This window comes from Aulonocara stuartgranti, assembly GCF_965226115.1.
Source record: "Aulonocara stuartgranti genome assembly, chromosome: 6".
Lineage (NCBI taxonomy): Eukaryota > Metazoa > Chordata > Actinopteri > Cichliformes > Cichlidae > Aulonocara > Aulonocara stuartgranti.
Window position 1 is genome coordinate 34150669 of NC_138944.1, and position 16655 is coordinate 34167323.

Below are 16655 nucleotides of genomic sequence, written 5' to 3' on the forward strand. Positions count from 1 at the left end.
TTGTAATTTTTTGCATGATGTGCGTCCTGCACCACCCAAACAATCTGGGGCGTATCGGAGCCATTTCTGCACTGCTTGTGCAAAGACTAACTCGGACATTGAGTTTGCCCCTAACTGCTGCGTCAGGCTCCAATCAAGGCAAAGCGTCTCACCTATAGACACATTTTAAGAGATGGAATTAGCGTGTCTCATGTCTTAAATGTGTATGCAAGTGCTTGTGTGTTTAACCAACAGGCCGTTGTTATGTATTTAAATCACATCTGACAGCTACTACACTTTATAGTTACAAAGTGTACATAACCTTTATATACTTACCATTGCCTTATTTGCCTCTTGTGATTGAAGAGCTGGCTCTGCATTGTTTAGCTCCTCAATGTTGTGCAAGGGCAAATCCAGAGGCAGTACCCCAGCATCTACCGATTCATTGCAGCCGGTATTGCGGATGGCTCTGACCTCCTCACAGAGTTCGTTAACAGCTCTCGTCAGGTCTGACAGAAAAAGATACATTTTTTTTAAGTATTTAAGAATACAGACAACTTATCAAAAGTTTCCTTGTGTCACACACAGATATGTACAAAGACACTAGACAGTATTTTATTACCTGGTATTTTCACTCGAGGGGCCCGGGGAAACCATTTCTTTGTGGGCTGCTCATCCTCTGAGTCACTATATGTGTACAGGGGATTTGGTCTAAAGAAAAAAAGTTGAAAACAGTCATAAGTAATTACAAATGTGCTTTTGGAATATTTTTTCCTAAAGTTACAGTTTGATTTATAACAACACACACAGGAAACGGAGATGTGCAAGAAGGTACAGTATACAAGGGATTTTTGAAGTGCACAAGTGTACACGGCTTTGCATTTATAAAAAAGTTTACAAGCTTCCACTTTTATGACTGGTCTGAGTTTCAGCTTCGGACTGAAGGTCAGACATATCACAGTGTTCACTTAGATATTTCTGAAGACTGCGTTCTGCTTCGTGAAATGTGTCTGGAAGTACAAACACAATGTATGGCCAGACATAAATTAGGACACGAAAAACTTGTTATTGTTACATTTATACAACACCAATCCAGATGATACCCACCATGGCTTATTAGAAGTCGGACTGGTGCATAGGTGAGCCATGTTGCACCAGGATGAACTCTCCTCTTTACTGCGTCGTGGATCCTGAATGTGTCTCACGGAGGATATGGAGGCCATGACAATTTCTCCCCATTTATCCATGAACTAGGGACTATTTCTGTACCACCAGTGCTAAACTGCACAATGCACCAGTCTTTCATTTTTATCTTTTTTTAATTTGGAGTCCTTTTTTGCCCTGTCTAGGATAAACAGGAAACAGATAATTACAATATATTTCATAGTCACTACAAAACTTGATCTATTGATTGAACTAAATAATAAATAATAGCTTAAAATGTATATAGGCAACAATTACAAGCAAACCCGTATATGTAAGCATTTAAACACTGAAGATAATAAAATTAACAGTATTTTGTCTAAGTCTGCCATTGTAGGAATTCATGGCACCGAGACAAAAACTTGGCGCACAGTGTGGCGTCAAAATGGGCGCACACCTTTGACGCTGCGTTTTCTCCGTCTTCCTCGTCCACACGTAAATGCTAAACGCAGTTTACGTGTGGACAAAAGGTGCAAACGCAAGTTAGGTGAGCGTGCAGCGTAAAGTTTGAATTGAGTGCGAATCGAAGCGGGTGCTCTCCAATCATTAAAAGTAACAAAGTCATTGAACACCTTTATACAGTTACCTTTACGTTTATCAATCATATATCACAGATTTACAATTTTTTGTAGTACTATGCTAAAAAGCAACTACAGAGCGAAAGTCTGGGTCAAGCGCCGAGGCGACGGCAAGAACAAAGGAACCCTCGAAGCGTTAAAGCTAGCTTTGTAAGGGAATATAACGGAAAAGTATGAAACAAAAATGTTTTCTTTGTTGATAGACTTTGTTTGCAGTGCAATGTTGCCGGATTGTAAGATGAAAGTAGACGCAATTTCGGGCTCCCACATTTTATCTGAAACTTTACATTAACAAGTTTGTTTTGATTTTTTTTTACTGTTATTCAAATGCAACCGTGGAAATAACGAATAGAACAAGTCATTCATTCTTACCTTATACTAATCGTGGTGCAGGCCAGTGCAGTGCATGAACTGATGCCTTCTCCGGTCAATTCCGCTGAGAGTAAATCTAATGTCCCGCTCTACTGTACAAGACAATGGTTACCTGGAGGGATGTACCAATGTGATAGGGGTGCTGCGGAATAGTCCAAGTGGTAGCAGCTTTAATTTCCCGCTCAACCATAAATCGATGGTTTTTCAACGTGATTGTTGTCACCTTGTCAACTATAAATAGATCAACAATCAACGATGACAGAACAACAGTGAATCAATGTTATTTCAATGTCAGTGTCAGGTTTCATCAGTATTTCAATGTTGTTTCAACATTGGTTTTGTGTTGACATTTCAATCCTGACGATTCTGATGGTTCAGATGGAAAATCAACATCTGTTCAATGTCTCCTTGCTATCTGGGTTGCAAGTATTGCAAGTTGCCCTGTTGTCATCCGTTCTCGTAAAGTATAATCAAACTTTTGAGCATTTGAGCCACCATGTTTCCTGTCAGGTAAGCGACGCTCCGCAACGTGGTGACGTCATTCGGGGCGACTGGAATCGATAAGGGAATCGTTTGCAAAAATGGCACACAATTCCAAGGAATTGAAACAGTGGGAACCAGTTCTCAACAAGAACCGGGTTTCGATACCCATCCCTACCTACCTCAAAGCACACTGTGCGCTGTTGATCTTACGTGCTGCACAATAATGTTTAATATTTAGTATTTACTGTTATATTCCCATAGATCAGACCTTCCCAAAGTGTGGGGCCCACCCCCTAGGGGGTGCGCAGAGCCATGGTGGGGGGGGGGAAACAATGCTTGGACACTGCTAGCAGGGGCACCTACAGAAACGCAAAGCAGGAGATGAAGCATAGCTGAATATGTTTCCAAACCAACTTCATTCTAAGCCAGAAACTAGAGAATATGGTGAAGCATATCTTCCCTTTGGCTTCACCTGCACAAGTGCCAAGGTAGGTCTCCTCAGCAGAATTGCTTTTTCCCTTCGTCGGGAGCAGCGCTGGGGTGTTTAAATCACGGACAAACAGTATCCCATATTCGTGATTTTTAGTTCACAAACACTTGTTGTAATGACTAACTATTCCTGACATTTTGGAGATATACATACTATACTATACTTTATACAGTAAAGTTACAGTTGGATACAAATAATATCAGGCTGATCCTGCCACGATTTGTTCCCCCAATTCAAATCACGGACAAACAGTATCCCACAGTTGTTTATGTTTTTAAACCTATTTTGCACAGAGAGGCATTTTTTGAAAAATGTATTGATAACAATGTTGAATATTATTACAGAGGAAAAAAAACAACTACACGTAAATTAATCACATCGTGACGCCTCTGCCTTTGTAAATGGAGGGACAGTAACTGCGTGTAAAACCTGCATAGTCAGATTAACAGTATTTCGTCTCTATCTACCATTCTGCAATTCATCTCATGTAAACAACGTGGCGCACAGCGTGACGTGAAAAAAGGCACATACCTTTGATGTTGCGTGACGAACTCTGTATTCCTCGTCCACACGTAAACGCAAAAAAAGAAGTTTTAAAAGAATCTCAGTTTTGGTGATTCGAAACGCCGTTTACATGTGGACGAAACGGCTGCGTTTTCAAAAATACCCATGTAGGTGCATAAATTAGTTGGTAGTTTATTTTCTTACTACCTGTAATTTATTGCTGATTACTTGTATTTGCTTAATTGTTTACTAAATGTTTGAGGTGTGAAATAAACCGCAATGGGGCAAAATATGGGTGTGTGTGGTTGGAGGATGTGTTAGTGCGTGTGCGTGCACGCGGGGGAGCGTGAACATTTTTCTTGTAATACAAAAGGGGGCCCAGCAAAAAAAGTTTGGGAACCACTGCCATTTTTCTTTCTCAACAGGTGATCCATGTGATTGATATATGTATTTTTTTTTGTCTGCTTATTTTGTTGGTTTTTGTTTTTTGCCCTTTATCACCATTCTTCTTCCCCGCTATTTTTCTTTCCCTCTTTCTTTCTCCCCTTTCTTTTCCCCAGTAAAGTCTGTCCCGTATTTAGCAAGTGAAAATAAAATAAACAATAAAAGGTGAATCAAATAGACCATTACGGCAAGGCTGGGATGGTCCATTTGGTAAAGTAAATCCGTTGGGCAGCTTTCTTCACCTTCAGACAATAACTCTGATGGCAAAAGAGCCAAACGGGACAGGCAATATGATATATTTAACTGAGAATTTTTTATTGTAACAAACAACGATTTATACAGGAAAATAATAACTATTAACAAGGTTGCTCAAACTTTTGCATCCCACTCTAATCCCAACAACAGTGTCCTGAAGGGGGTTTATACTGTAAGGTAGGGCTGCCACGACTTGTCGACTAGTCACGATTACGTCAACTATCAAATCAAATGGTAAATGGTCTGTATTTGTATAGCGCTTTACTAGTCCCTAAGGACCCCAAAGCGCTTTACACATCCAGTCATCCACACATTCACACACTGGGGATGGCAAGCTACATTGTAGCCACAGCCACCCTGGGGCGCACTGACAGAGGCGAGGCTGCCGGACACTGGCGCCACCGGGCCCTCTGACCACCACCAGTAGGCAATGGGTGAAGTGTCTCGCCTAAGGACACAACGGCCGAGACTGTCCAAGCCGGGGCTCGAACCAGCAACCTTCCGATTACAAGGCAAACTCCCAACTCTTGAGCCACGAAATCAAATCCTTCAAAGGCTGCATTTGTAGGCCGATTGCGGTACAGCGACTCGACGAAGGCTGTCCAAATTCAAAGACTCCTCCAAATGCGGCCGACAAACGTGTCCTTCATTTCCAGATTTGAAGGATGGGTCGGGTGTATCCTTCGCTGCCCAACCTATCCCAGGATTCATAGTGTGGCCCAGCCAATTCCAGTTTCCAACAATGGCAGCAGCTTCTTAGTTTTAATATTACCTTTATTACTCCTTCTGAAGCTCAATAAGGATAAAACTAAAATCCTCCTTATTGGCACCAAATCCAACCTTTTGAAGGCAAACCACTTCTGACTCACCATCGATAACTCCACAGTTTTCCCTTCTCCTCAGGTTAAGAGCCTTGGTGTCATCCTAGACTGTTCACTTTCCTATAAATCTCACATCAATAATCTCACCTGTTCTGCCTATTTCCATCTACGCAACATTAACAGATTTCGTCCTTCTCTTGTCACCCAGTCTACATCCATTCTTGCCCAGTCTTGTTACTTCCCGCATTGACTACTGCAACTCTCTCTTGCATGGTCTCCCCCAAAAATCCCTCCATAAGATTCAACTGGTTCAGAACTCTGCTGCTCGCATTATCACCAGAACTCCCTCCTACCAGCACATCACTTCAGTTCTTCAGGAACTTCACTGACTCCCAGTGAAATTCTGGATATTCCACAAGCTTCTTCTGCTCACCTTCAAGGCCATTCATAACCTCGCACCTCCTTACCTTTCTGACCTGTTACGCACTACCTTTTCTGTCCGCGCACTTCGATCTTCTTCTTCTATCCAGCTTTCTGTGCCTTCCTTCCGCCTCACCACGATGGGAAGCAGAGCTATTAGCTGTTCTGCTCCCAGGCTGTGGAACTCTATACCCCCAGGTATAAGAAAGATCTGTTCTCTCACCCAGTTTAAATCTCAATGAGCCTAATCAGGGCCACCTGATCCAGCCATAAATGTATGCTTTATCAAAAATGAAAATTTTAAGCCCAATATTTTTTTTTCTTTTTCTTTTTAAAGAGAGAGTGTTTGTTTTCCGAATCCAAACTGGCAGCTTTTTCCACAGAAGAGGGACCTGACAGCTGAAGGCTCTACCTCCCATTCTCCCCAACTTTAAGGCAATGAATAGTTAATCTAAACAATAAATAAATAAATCCTGAAGTGAGTGTCCTGTAAAGTTTTTGAATAATTTTAAGTGAACTTTTAAATGTTTTGTGCACTTTGATAACAAAATTTAAGAGATACCACTTTGTGCTTTTGTTTGATTATATATCGTCTTTATTTTCTCATCCTAGATAATCTGTTTATATTATTTGTAGAATTTGTAAATGAGCAGCCAAAATGGTTTTCACATAAGCAGCAAAACTGTTTCTCCCCACAACATGCCTTCATAGGTATATCTAAGCCATATGCTTACCATGTAGAGACCTGCTAATGGTTAAGCTTACCTTGTAATTTCTCAAATGTATGTTTTTTTGATATGTCCCTTCAGATTTTCCACAACATGACTGTAAGGACGAGGATGGGCTCACAAATCAGCAGGTCTGTAACCAGGAGAAGAATTCCAGTCTACACCAGGAGGATCCTTCACAGATTAAAGAGGAAGAGGAGGAATTCCGTACCACTGAAGTGGAAAAAACGGTTGTTCTAAAGCAGGAGACTGAAACTTTTCCTGCTCGTGAAGAAAGTGACCACAGTGAACCAGAACCAAGCAATGACCAGCTCCATTCTCACAACTCTCCTGACACAGATCAGGACGAAAGAAAGGATGATAATTCACACAGTATAAACTCAGCGCAAATCGTATCAGGCCTGAGTGTTCAAAATTCCGAGACAGCACATTTATGTAGCACCTGTGGGAAAAGATTTTACAGGTCAGAAACACTGAGTCGACATATGCAAATTCACACACGTGACAAGCCACGTTCTTGCAGAACCTTTCGCAAAAGATTTTTTTGGAAGTCAAAGTTGACTAGACACATGCGAATTCACACAGGTGAGAAACCACATTGTTGTGGCACCTGTGGGAAAAGATTTACTCAGAGGGGTCAGTTAAACAGACACATTCGAATTCACACAGGTGAGAAGCCACATTGTTGTGGCACCTGTGGGAAAAGATTTACTCAGAGGAATCAGTTGAAGATACACATGCAAATTCACACAGGTGATAAGCCACATTGTTGTGGCACCTGTGGGAAAAGATTTACTCAGAGGGGTCAGTTAAAGGCATAAAAATATCTGTAGTATTAATTGCTTCTTACTATAAGGTTGGCATAACAGTCATTATTCCTGACCCTATGGGCTGACCTTGTGCCCCCCCCCAAAAAAAAGAACAATGAAAAGGTAATTGAAAGAAAGTCCAGAAAGTTATGCAAGACAAATGTTGAATATCATAGAGGAATGCAAAGTTGTGCAAATTGATAGACTGGTCAAAGTGGCACATTAATAAACACATTTAATAGATAAATGTTTTTAAGCACGTAAAAACTTAGAAGCATATAAAAACTCAAAACACGTACAAAAGACAACAGAAGTGCTCCAGGATGCTGGGCGCAGTGTTGAGCTTTTGTTATCTTGTGGCTACACAAGCCTGCAAGTACCAACGACCGGATTTGATGTGTGGTAGTAACAGGTAAATGAACTTTTTTTTAAATTTTTAAACATGCTTTCAATTGTGTAATTTAAGTGATCTAGTAGCTTTGCTTTGGAAGTTCCCCAGATAGCAAGGAAACATTGAAACAATGTTGAGTCAATATCAGGCTGTGTCATTGAATCAACGTTGAAGTGTGACGTTGACCTAACGTCACTCTTGCACCCTTTTTTAACGTTGAAACAACGTCAGGTTTTGATGTTGAATCAATGTTGAAACCTGACATTGATTCAACGTTATATTTTCTAATACTGCTGACATTGAAACAATGTCAGATTCTGATATTGAAACACTGTTGAGCTATGGTGTTGATTTTCCACCTCTTTCGCATATTTGCTTTTTATTAAAACAACAGTTAAATCATGACTGGAAATCTACCTTTCTTTATAGGTATTTTAACCAATACTAAACTACTGCATGTTTCCATCAATACTTCAACCACCTAAACACATAATTGTACTTATTCCTTAAATTGGACACCCTTTATAAAAAAAACCCCAAATGTCTCACAATGTATCATGTCAATATTAATATCCTAAAATAAGAAAGCATTGCATGTGATGTAAGAGAGAAAAAAAATAAACAAAAAAAGGTCAATAGGCATGTTTCGTTTGCTAAATACTTTATTAAAAGACAGTTTCCTATTTACGTTTATATGATTCACAGAAGTTTGTAATTTTTTGCATGATGTGCGTCCTGCACCACCCAAACAATCTGGGGCGTATCGGAGCCATTTCTGCACTGCTTGTGCAAAGACAAACTCGGACATAGAGTTGCCCCTAACTGCTGCGTCAGGCTCCAATCAAGGCAAAGCGTCTCACCTATAGACACATTTTAAGAGATGGAATTAGCGTGTCTCATGTCTTAAATGTGTATGCAAGTGCTTGTGTGTTTAACCAACAGGCCGTTGTTATGTATTTAAATCACATCTGACAGCTATTACACTTTATAGTTACAAAGTGTACATAACCTTTATATACTTACCATTGCCTTATTTGCCTCTTGTGATTGAAGAGCTGGCTCTGCATTGTTTAGCTCCTCAATGTTGTGCAAGGGCAAATCCAGAGGCAGTACCCCAGCATCTACCGATTCATTGCAGCCGGTATTGCGGATGGCTCTGACCTCCTCACAGAGTTCGTTAACAGCTCTCGTCAGGTCTGACAGAAAAAGATAATTTTTTTTAAGTATTTAAGAATACAGACAACTTATCAAAAGTTTCCTTGTGTCACACACAGATATGTACAAAGACACTAGACAGTATTTTATTACCTGGTATTTTCACTCGAGGGGCCTGGGGAAACCATTTCTTTGTGGGCTGCTCATCCTCTGAGTCACTATATGTGTACAGGGGATTTGGTCTAAAGAAAAAAAGTTGAAAACGGTCATAAGTAATTACAAATGTGCTTTTGGAATATTTTTTCCTAAAGTTACAGTTTGATTTATAACAACACACACAGGAAACGGAGATGTGCAAGAAGGTACAGTATACAAGGAATTTTTGAAGTGCACAAGTGTACACGGCTTTGCATTTATAAAAAGTTTACAAGCTTCCACTTTTTGGACTATATTATGTGGTGATATAGCAGTATGCAAGCACCACAGATATGTATAAAAGACAAGATCATAAATTCTTAGCAATCAAAGATATGTTTGTGAAATAAAAAAAGTTTTACTTGTGCTTTCTTTTATGACTGGTCTGAGTTTCAGCTTCGGACTGAAGGTCAGACATATCACAGTGTTCACTTAGATATTTCTGAAGACTGCGTTCTGCTTCGTGAAATGTGTCTGGAAGTACAAACACAATGTATGGCCAGACATAAATTAGGACACGAAAAACTTGTTATTGTTACATTTATACAACACCAATCCAGATGATACCCACCATGGCTTATTAGAAGTCGGACTGGTGCATAGGTGAGCCGGTTCGGAGCCGAAAGAGCCGGCTTTTTAGTGAGCCGGCTCACTAAAAAGAGCCGGAAATCCCATCACTAGTTCACACCGCTGTCGGCCACTGTCTTTTTCTTTTCTTTTTTCACTTAAATGACCTCTGACAAGAAAGCCTAATTTCTGCTGTTCAACACTGAAGAAATTTAAACTTTTTAAAATTATTCAAAATTGCAGAATATTGTAGAATATTTTTAAGGTTATCTGCTATAAAAAGCCAGACCAGGAAAATCTCCTTCATGTTTTTCTGTGTTTTATTCTCAGTTACTTTGATGTTCACAATTCTGATGAAGTCTCACATGTATCAGTACTGATAAAGTATCAGAATTATAATATTTCTGACTGTCTGAGGCTAAATTGAATCGAATCAGGACTTTGAGAAACCGGAATCAAATGGATTATTGAAATCACTGATGATACGCAGCCCTAGTGAGCAGCCTAGGCCCAACAGAGTGGATGTAGCTGTGGGTAATAAGAAAAGATGAAAAGAACTATTGATAACTTTTGTGTTAAGTTAAGGCCTGATTCGTCTGAAATTCATAGCCAGTGCTCTGACACGGTGCCATCAATCTTTGAATGCTGAAAAAGCACAATGTATCCAGAAAACACATTGTATGCTGCAATAAATGCACTGCCCAAGCGTCCCCTCTCCCCACTGCCTTTCAGCAGCATGCAACAGCAAACAGGTTGTCAGGCCAAGATGATGATTAAGTTTAACATCTTCTACAATATTGACAAAGCAATTTAAGCACAAGTTTGTTAGTTAATAATTTAGAAATGAATATTGTCTGTATGGACTACCCCCCCCCCCCCCCCAAAAGAAAGTGCACATGTAAAACTGCGGTGTTAAACGATGCGGTTGAAAAATTTGAGTGCGCCTAACTTTTGTGCCGGTACGCCGTACCAGTGCGCCCATGTCAAAAAGTTAGTCTAGAGCCCTGCTTTAAGCTGGGCAGAGGGGGGAGGGGCGGTAGTTACACTCAGTAGTAGGGCTGGGTATCGTCACTGATTTCTAGAATCGATTCAATTCCGATTCACAAGGTCCCGAATCGATTCGATCCACGATTCGATTTAATTCGATTCGATTCGATTCAATTTAAATCTGGGAAATTTTGACAGTCAGAAATATAATTCAGATCAGTACATTTACATATTTTTGTATCTATAAAAAGGAAGCTGACACTCGCAAGACTTTATCCAAGCTGTGAGCATCACAGCAGATGCCTTTGTGTCAAAGTAGCTGAAGATAAAACACAGAAAAACATGTAGGTGATTTTCCTGGCCTGGGATTTTATAAAAAATATTCTGCAGTACATCAAAAACGAAAGAAAACCATTAATTAATCAACATTACCTCTGACGTTACAGCGGTTTTATTAGACACACGGCTAAGCATTTTGCATTTTGAATAATTTTAAAAAGTTTAAATTTGTTCAGTATTGAACAGCAGAAATGAGGTTTTCTTTTCGGAAGAATGTAAAAGGGAAAAAAACAGCGGCCGACAGCGCTGTAAGCAACAGTAGACTTGTGCGTAACAAGCAAGCGAATAATGAAGAAAGCGAAACTGTTCGAGAGGAGGGGGGGGGGGGGGGAGAGAGAGAGAGCTGCGCATCGCAATGGAAGCAAAACAGTAAAAGAGTGAATTCATGACGATGTTTATGTGAAGCGTTTGGATCTTCTTTTGCTGCTGGTTCGGTCAATATTGTTTGGAGAGACATCAAACTAACAGCCTTAGAATCAGCGCATAAAGGGCGTGAACACAAAGCGCGGACCCGGATCAGCGAGCTGTCGGCTTTCACTTTCAGCCCCGACTGTGAGAAAGGCGACATCTAACTGATTCTGATCCGCGGGTCACGCCCTGTGTTTAAGTCTATGTGAAGAATCCCTGTACCTGCTCTCATTTACTGTTTGGTGGTTCTTGAAATTTTGTGAGATGTCACCAGAGATTCTGGCATTTCGGACAAAATAAATTTATATTAAAAAATCGATTCAGGATTTTAATGAATCGATTTTACGTTATCCAAGCCAGAATCGATTTTAATCGATGAATCGATTATAAAAACCCACCCCTACTCAGTAGCACACGAACAGAGCCAGAGGGAGAGACAGAGCCAGGGACAACAACATCACATTAGAAAGGTATAGTAATCATCCACAACTATTTTCAGTTGCAGATGATAAAGGATTCGGAAAGTTTATTCATGCAGGTCCATATGACAGAGAATGTGCATCTTCTTTTTGTTTTCATATTATAATTTATATTTAATTGTGTTGTGGCTTGCAGTGTTTTGTGTTGTTTCACTTTAAATTTGTAAAAGGAAAAAGCTGAAAATTTAAATAGTTAAAAGTTGAAATGTGAATAGTTGGTTTTTGTATTATATGATTTATTTATTACATTTTATGTGGAGTGAATAAATAAAAGTATATTTACGGTGGCCCCTATAGACAAAGCACATACAAACTCCAAAACACGTACAAACTCCAAATCACGTACAAACTCCAAAACATGCAAAAACTCCAAAACACGTAAAAACACGTACAAACTCCAAAACATGTAAAAACTCCAAAACACGTAAAAACACGTACAAACTCCAAATCACGTACAAACTCCAAAGCATGTAAAAACTAAAAAACACGTAAAAACTCCAAAACACGTAAAAACACGTACAAACTCCGAAGCACATAAAAACTCAAAACACGTACAAAACACAACAGAAGTGCTCCAGGATGCTAGGGCGCAGTGTTGAACTTTTGTTACCTAGTGGCTACACAAGCCAGCAAGTACCAACGACCGGATTTGGTGTGTGGTAGTAACAGGTAAATGAACTTTTTTTAAAAAAATTATTTGACTATGAATGCTTGTGTATAAATACACAAACAATACACATATGGTTTCATGCTTTCAGTTGTGTAATTTAAGTGATCTAGGTAGCTCTGTTTTGGAAGTTCAGTTCATGCTAGAAATGTGTTTGGAGTTTGTACGTGTTTTGTCTCTGGGGGCCACCGCATATATTTATATATAAACATATAAAAATAAAACCACTTTTTTTTTTTACATTAGTAATTCCTTTTGTGCATAATTTTATATTGTTGTTAATAATAAATTAATTAAAGCAACAAAACAACCTGAAGAGCCTTTTTGGAGCCGAAAGAGCCGGCTCTTTTTAGTGAGCCGAACCGAAAGAGCCGGTTCTCTAAAAAGAGCCGGAAATCCCATCACTGTCAGCTACACAAGCTTTAGTGGAGAGTCTACAGCTAGTGTGTGAGCATTAAACACACACCACATACTCTCCCTGCCTCTCTGTAGAGTCACGTTTACAAAGACACAGGGACAGATCATAGATTTCACAGACAGTGGGGGAAAAGAAGATTTTTCCTTTAACAGTTAATGTTGCTGTGTCTCTGAGATGCTGACAGTGGTGGAATAAATCTGTACATTTACTTCACTCCTGCATTTAACTAAGGACAGGTTTCTAGAATTTAACATATCAGGATGTAAATCATATAATCTAGTCCTTGTCAGGCTTTAAAATGAGGTAAATACCAATGATGTATTACACAAATTACATGATGCACAGATTGCTGAGTGTTTTCAGCCTGGCTTCACAAATGATGAAATCCCTGTGTTATTAGCTGAATCACATGGTGTTACTATCAGCAAACATACTTTAATTTTTTGGGATCCGTTTTTGAGTGCGCGGTCCTGCGTAATATGCTTCCGGGTAACAAGAAAGCGACCGCATTCACGTATATTTTTGATTGGCAGAGCTAACTCGAAATTTCGAGTTATGGATACTAGCTTTTTTTTTTTTTTTTTTAGTGGCGGAAACGGGCTTCCATACATTTCTCACCTTTTAAATTGAGATGTTTTTTTCTAGGAGACATTTGAGAAGGACTTGACAGGTATAAAACAACTGGGAGAAGTTAAGAATATTGTTGAAATAAAGAAAATGTGGATATTCGGGCCCTGAACCAGGTGTAGGACTGGACTCTCACACACATCACATCACCACACGCACTCTGGTTTTTCTTCATGCACACTTCCTATAATTTATAATCTCTTTCTGCTATTTGCACATTTTTACTGTAAATTTCTAAGTAAAATCTGTAAATTTTGTAATAACCTGTAAATTGTAAATACTGTAAAACCACTGTCATTTAATGGTCGGGCATTGCATTGCACAGCTACAAGCATTTCACCTCATGTCATACAGTGTATGGTTGTGTGTGTGACAAATAAAATTTGAATATGATAACAATAGAGCTATTTTTCTGAAATCATAAAAGGTAGTAAAAGTCAGCAAAACAGCAATTGTTGAAGCTGCTTCCTGTTTGAGGGAACTGCCCATTCAACCACTTTGAGTGTTCTCTTAAATGACCTTTTTCAACAATAAAGCCCAGGAATGACACTGAATCAACATGAAATTCACATTTCTCACCTTTTAAATTGAGATGTTTTTTTCTAGGAGACATTTGAGAAGGACTTGACAGGTATAAAACAACTGGGAGAAGTTAAGAATATTGTTGAAATAAAGAAAATGTGGATGATGAAGTCACAAAGGATGTCATTGACTAGGGCCTGAAAGACTCCTGGTGTGTTTGCTGAAAATGCTATTTTCAAATAACCGAAACGACCCATTTGGGTTTAAAAATTATACTGATTACTGGAAGGTGAAGGAGGACCAGTAAGCGAGTCAATGGAGCAGTCATAAGGACGATGAGGTGTGAGATAAAGAGCTAAACCTCCTCTCACTTTGGTTAAGGGTAAACAGCCTATTGCCCGCAGCATCAGCTAAATCCTTTGTCATAAACACTTTGCAATGAAATTTGGGTTTGGTTTCAGCATGGCTTCGGCCCATCTCAGAGCTCACCCTCGCAGCAGGATAACCATGAAAGCAAATTTTGCACAGTCTGAAGAATAAGTTCTACTTTGTTGATGAAACACTAGGAAACACTGTTTGAGGAACCCTCTGTTCTTTTCTAACTCGCTGGTGAAAACTTCAGGTGGCCTTTCCAGAGGTACAAGCTCTCTGAGCTGTGCTGCTGACCATGTCCATCGTTTTATGACCACAGTATACTCATAACGGATGTCAATCCAGCAGATTATCTTTGGCATGTGGTGGATCAGAAGATTTGCAACATGGATGCACAGCCGACAAACCTGAAGCAACTGTGTGATGCTATCATATCAATATGAAACTAAATCTGTGAGGAATGTTTCCAGGTCTTTGTTGAATCTGTGCCACAAAGAATTAAGGCAGTTCTGAAGGTGAAAGAAGGTCCAAAACAGTACTGGCAGGTGTAACTAATGAAGTGGACAGTGACTGTATTTAGTGTCTAGATGTTTTTTTCAGTATTTTATTCACTTAATAGCAGGACAGAATACCACATGACTGTGGCCTTGTGTTATACCCTCTCTGCTGCAGTGATGCTGCAGACAAACACAAACATCGTGATTAGACATTCAAGAAGAGCCTCTTAAAGATGAAGGTCTGTGTCTCTTGACCTAAACACATAATCCAGTTAAATCTGATTTATGTTCATTAATGCCCCTCACACTGTAACTTAAAGTAATAAATCGGTCACTGATTAATTACAGAAGTACGTCTGTGAGCATAAAGATGTAAGCCTTGGACCATCAGGATAAAATGTGGTTGGGAAACTTAACAAGCTTTGATAAAACTTCATCAGTAGCTCAAGGAAGACCTCAAAACCTTCGATCACCACGGGTGGTTAGCAGACTGTGGTTGTACCATGCAGCCTAACAACATGCAGTAAATTGCAGGTTAAAGCAGTCTGCTTACACATTGTTAAACGAGGGAAGGGAACTAATGTGGCTGTCACATTACCCTTTTGTCCCATTTCATCCCAGGACTTGATTCAATTGCTGCTCACTTTCTACAGTACTTAAAACTGATCAGTAGGACCTGAAACTGCAAACATTCAAACATTCAGGCCAACAATCAGTTGGTGAACATATTAATCTACTACAATTAGCAAAAATGAATAAATAAACAGAAGAAAGTTAGAGTGATATCAGAGTCATGCAAGTTTTTGACCAGCAGGTTAAACTCATGCAAATTAGCTTCATCCAGGCTCATGAAAACACTGTCCTGCTTATAAACAGCAGATCATTTGTGTCAGTGTCAGGATGGTTTATATTTGAGCTTTTAGTTCACACAGAACAATTTTTATTAATTGTTTTTAGCGATTACGAAAGTCTGTGAATCCCCAAATTGTTCAGTTGTTCTCTTTGCTCCCCATGAGGTCACTTTCACCATGTGACAAAAACAACACCCCACTCTACACACTCGGGCCACCAGCAACTTTCTAAATCCTCAATAAAAAGCTGACAGGTTGCAATGATGTTCCAAAGAACCTATTAAGAAAACAACTAAATACACAGAAAATGTTATGAAAATTGGTTTATTTTATATCTCATAGTTTTAAATGATGCAATAAAAATATGTATAAAACATCACAAACTGTAATATTTTACAAATGCTTACGTCCTGCTGATGCAATGGAGACATCTTCCAGTGACAGTCTTCATCAGTGTGAGTGTGAGGAGGATCCTAAACCCACCAACACAGAAGTGCATGTTCACAACTCCCTCTGTGCAGGCGGGGTGGTGCTGTGGCCAGTCAGGTATGAAGTTCTGAGAGTGGATCTTTGGTCCTCTGTGCAGCTCTGTCCACTCTCAGCTTCCCTGCAAAGTAATAACACAAGAAAGACGTCATTTTAACACAAAACAGCATTTTCATTGTTGGTAGCTGCAGTATGTTGTTAAAAAGCAATTTTAAACCCAACGTATACACATGAAAAATATAAATAAAGCTAAACCTACAGTGCTGCTGACATAGGATGATGATTTATACCAACTATTGGAAGAATTTTGTCTTCAATACAGTTTGTTGTCAATGTGAGGTGATAACTTACATAGTTGGAACACAGCACCACTCTCCCGTTTTTCACTTGGTCATCCATCCTTCTCATCGGGTTGGTCGGGGTAAGGCTGTCTTCTGGGTGGGGTGTTTGCTCCATCTTGGACATTGAGTGTCTGAAGTGTTGAATTCTTAGCCACAGGCTATACCTTATGTAAAAACAAGAGACTACAGTCAGTTCACTGCATCATTTTTAAACCTTTTCTACTTATTTGTGTTGAGATTAAGTACAGACTTACCTTTGTCCTGCAT

At 39.5% G+C, this 16655-nt stretch overlaps 1 protein-coding gene and 2 long non-coding RNA genes across 3 annotated transcripts; all 3 read right to left on the reverse strand.

The window, feature by feature from the left end:
* Nucleotides 1-53: 53 nt before the first annotated feature.
* Nucleotides 54-690, reverse strand: LOC309709048. The gene is made up of 3 exons (XR_014277412.1): nt 602-690; nt 316-488; nt 54-152 (listed from the first exon to the last, which is right to left on the reverse strand). It is a non-coding gene; the product is annotated as an uncharacterized lncRNA (long non-coding RNA).
* Nucleotides 691-893: 203 nt separating this feature from the next.
* LOC309707762 lies at nt 894-2547 on the reverse strand. Its single transcript, XR_014277067.1, has 3 exons — nt 2133-2547; nt 1087-1324; nt 894-989 (listed from the first exon to the last, which is right to left on the reverse strand). It is a non-coding gene; the product is annotated as an uncharacterized lncRNA (long non-coding RNA).
* A 5691-nt stretch (nt 2548-8238) lies between these two features.
* On the reverse strand, nt 8239-16655 carry LOC309709262 (uncharacterized protein; the record flags this gene model as incomplete). Its single annotated transcript, XM_082537816.1, has 6 exons — nt 8239-8337; nt 8501-8673; nt 8786-8874; nt 9190-9301; nt 9399-9479; nt 16643-16655. 6 exons carry the CDS (start codon nt 16653-16655, stop codon nt 8308-8310), a joined length of 498 nt encoding a protein of 165 aa, XP_082393942.1. The 3' UTR covers nt 8239-8307.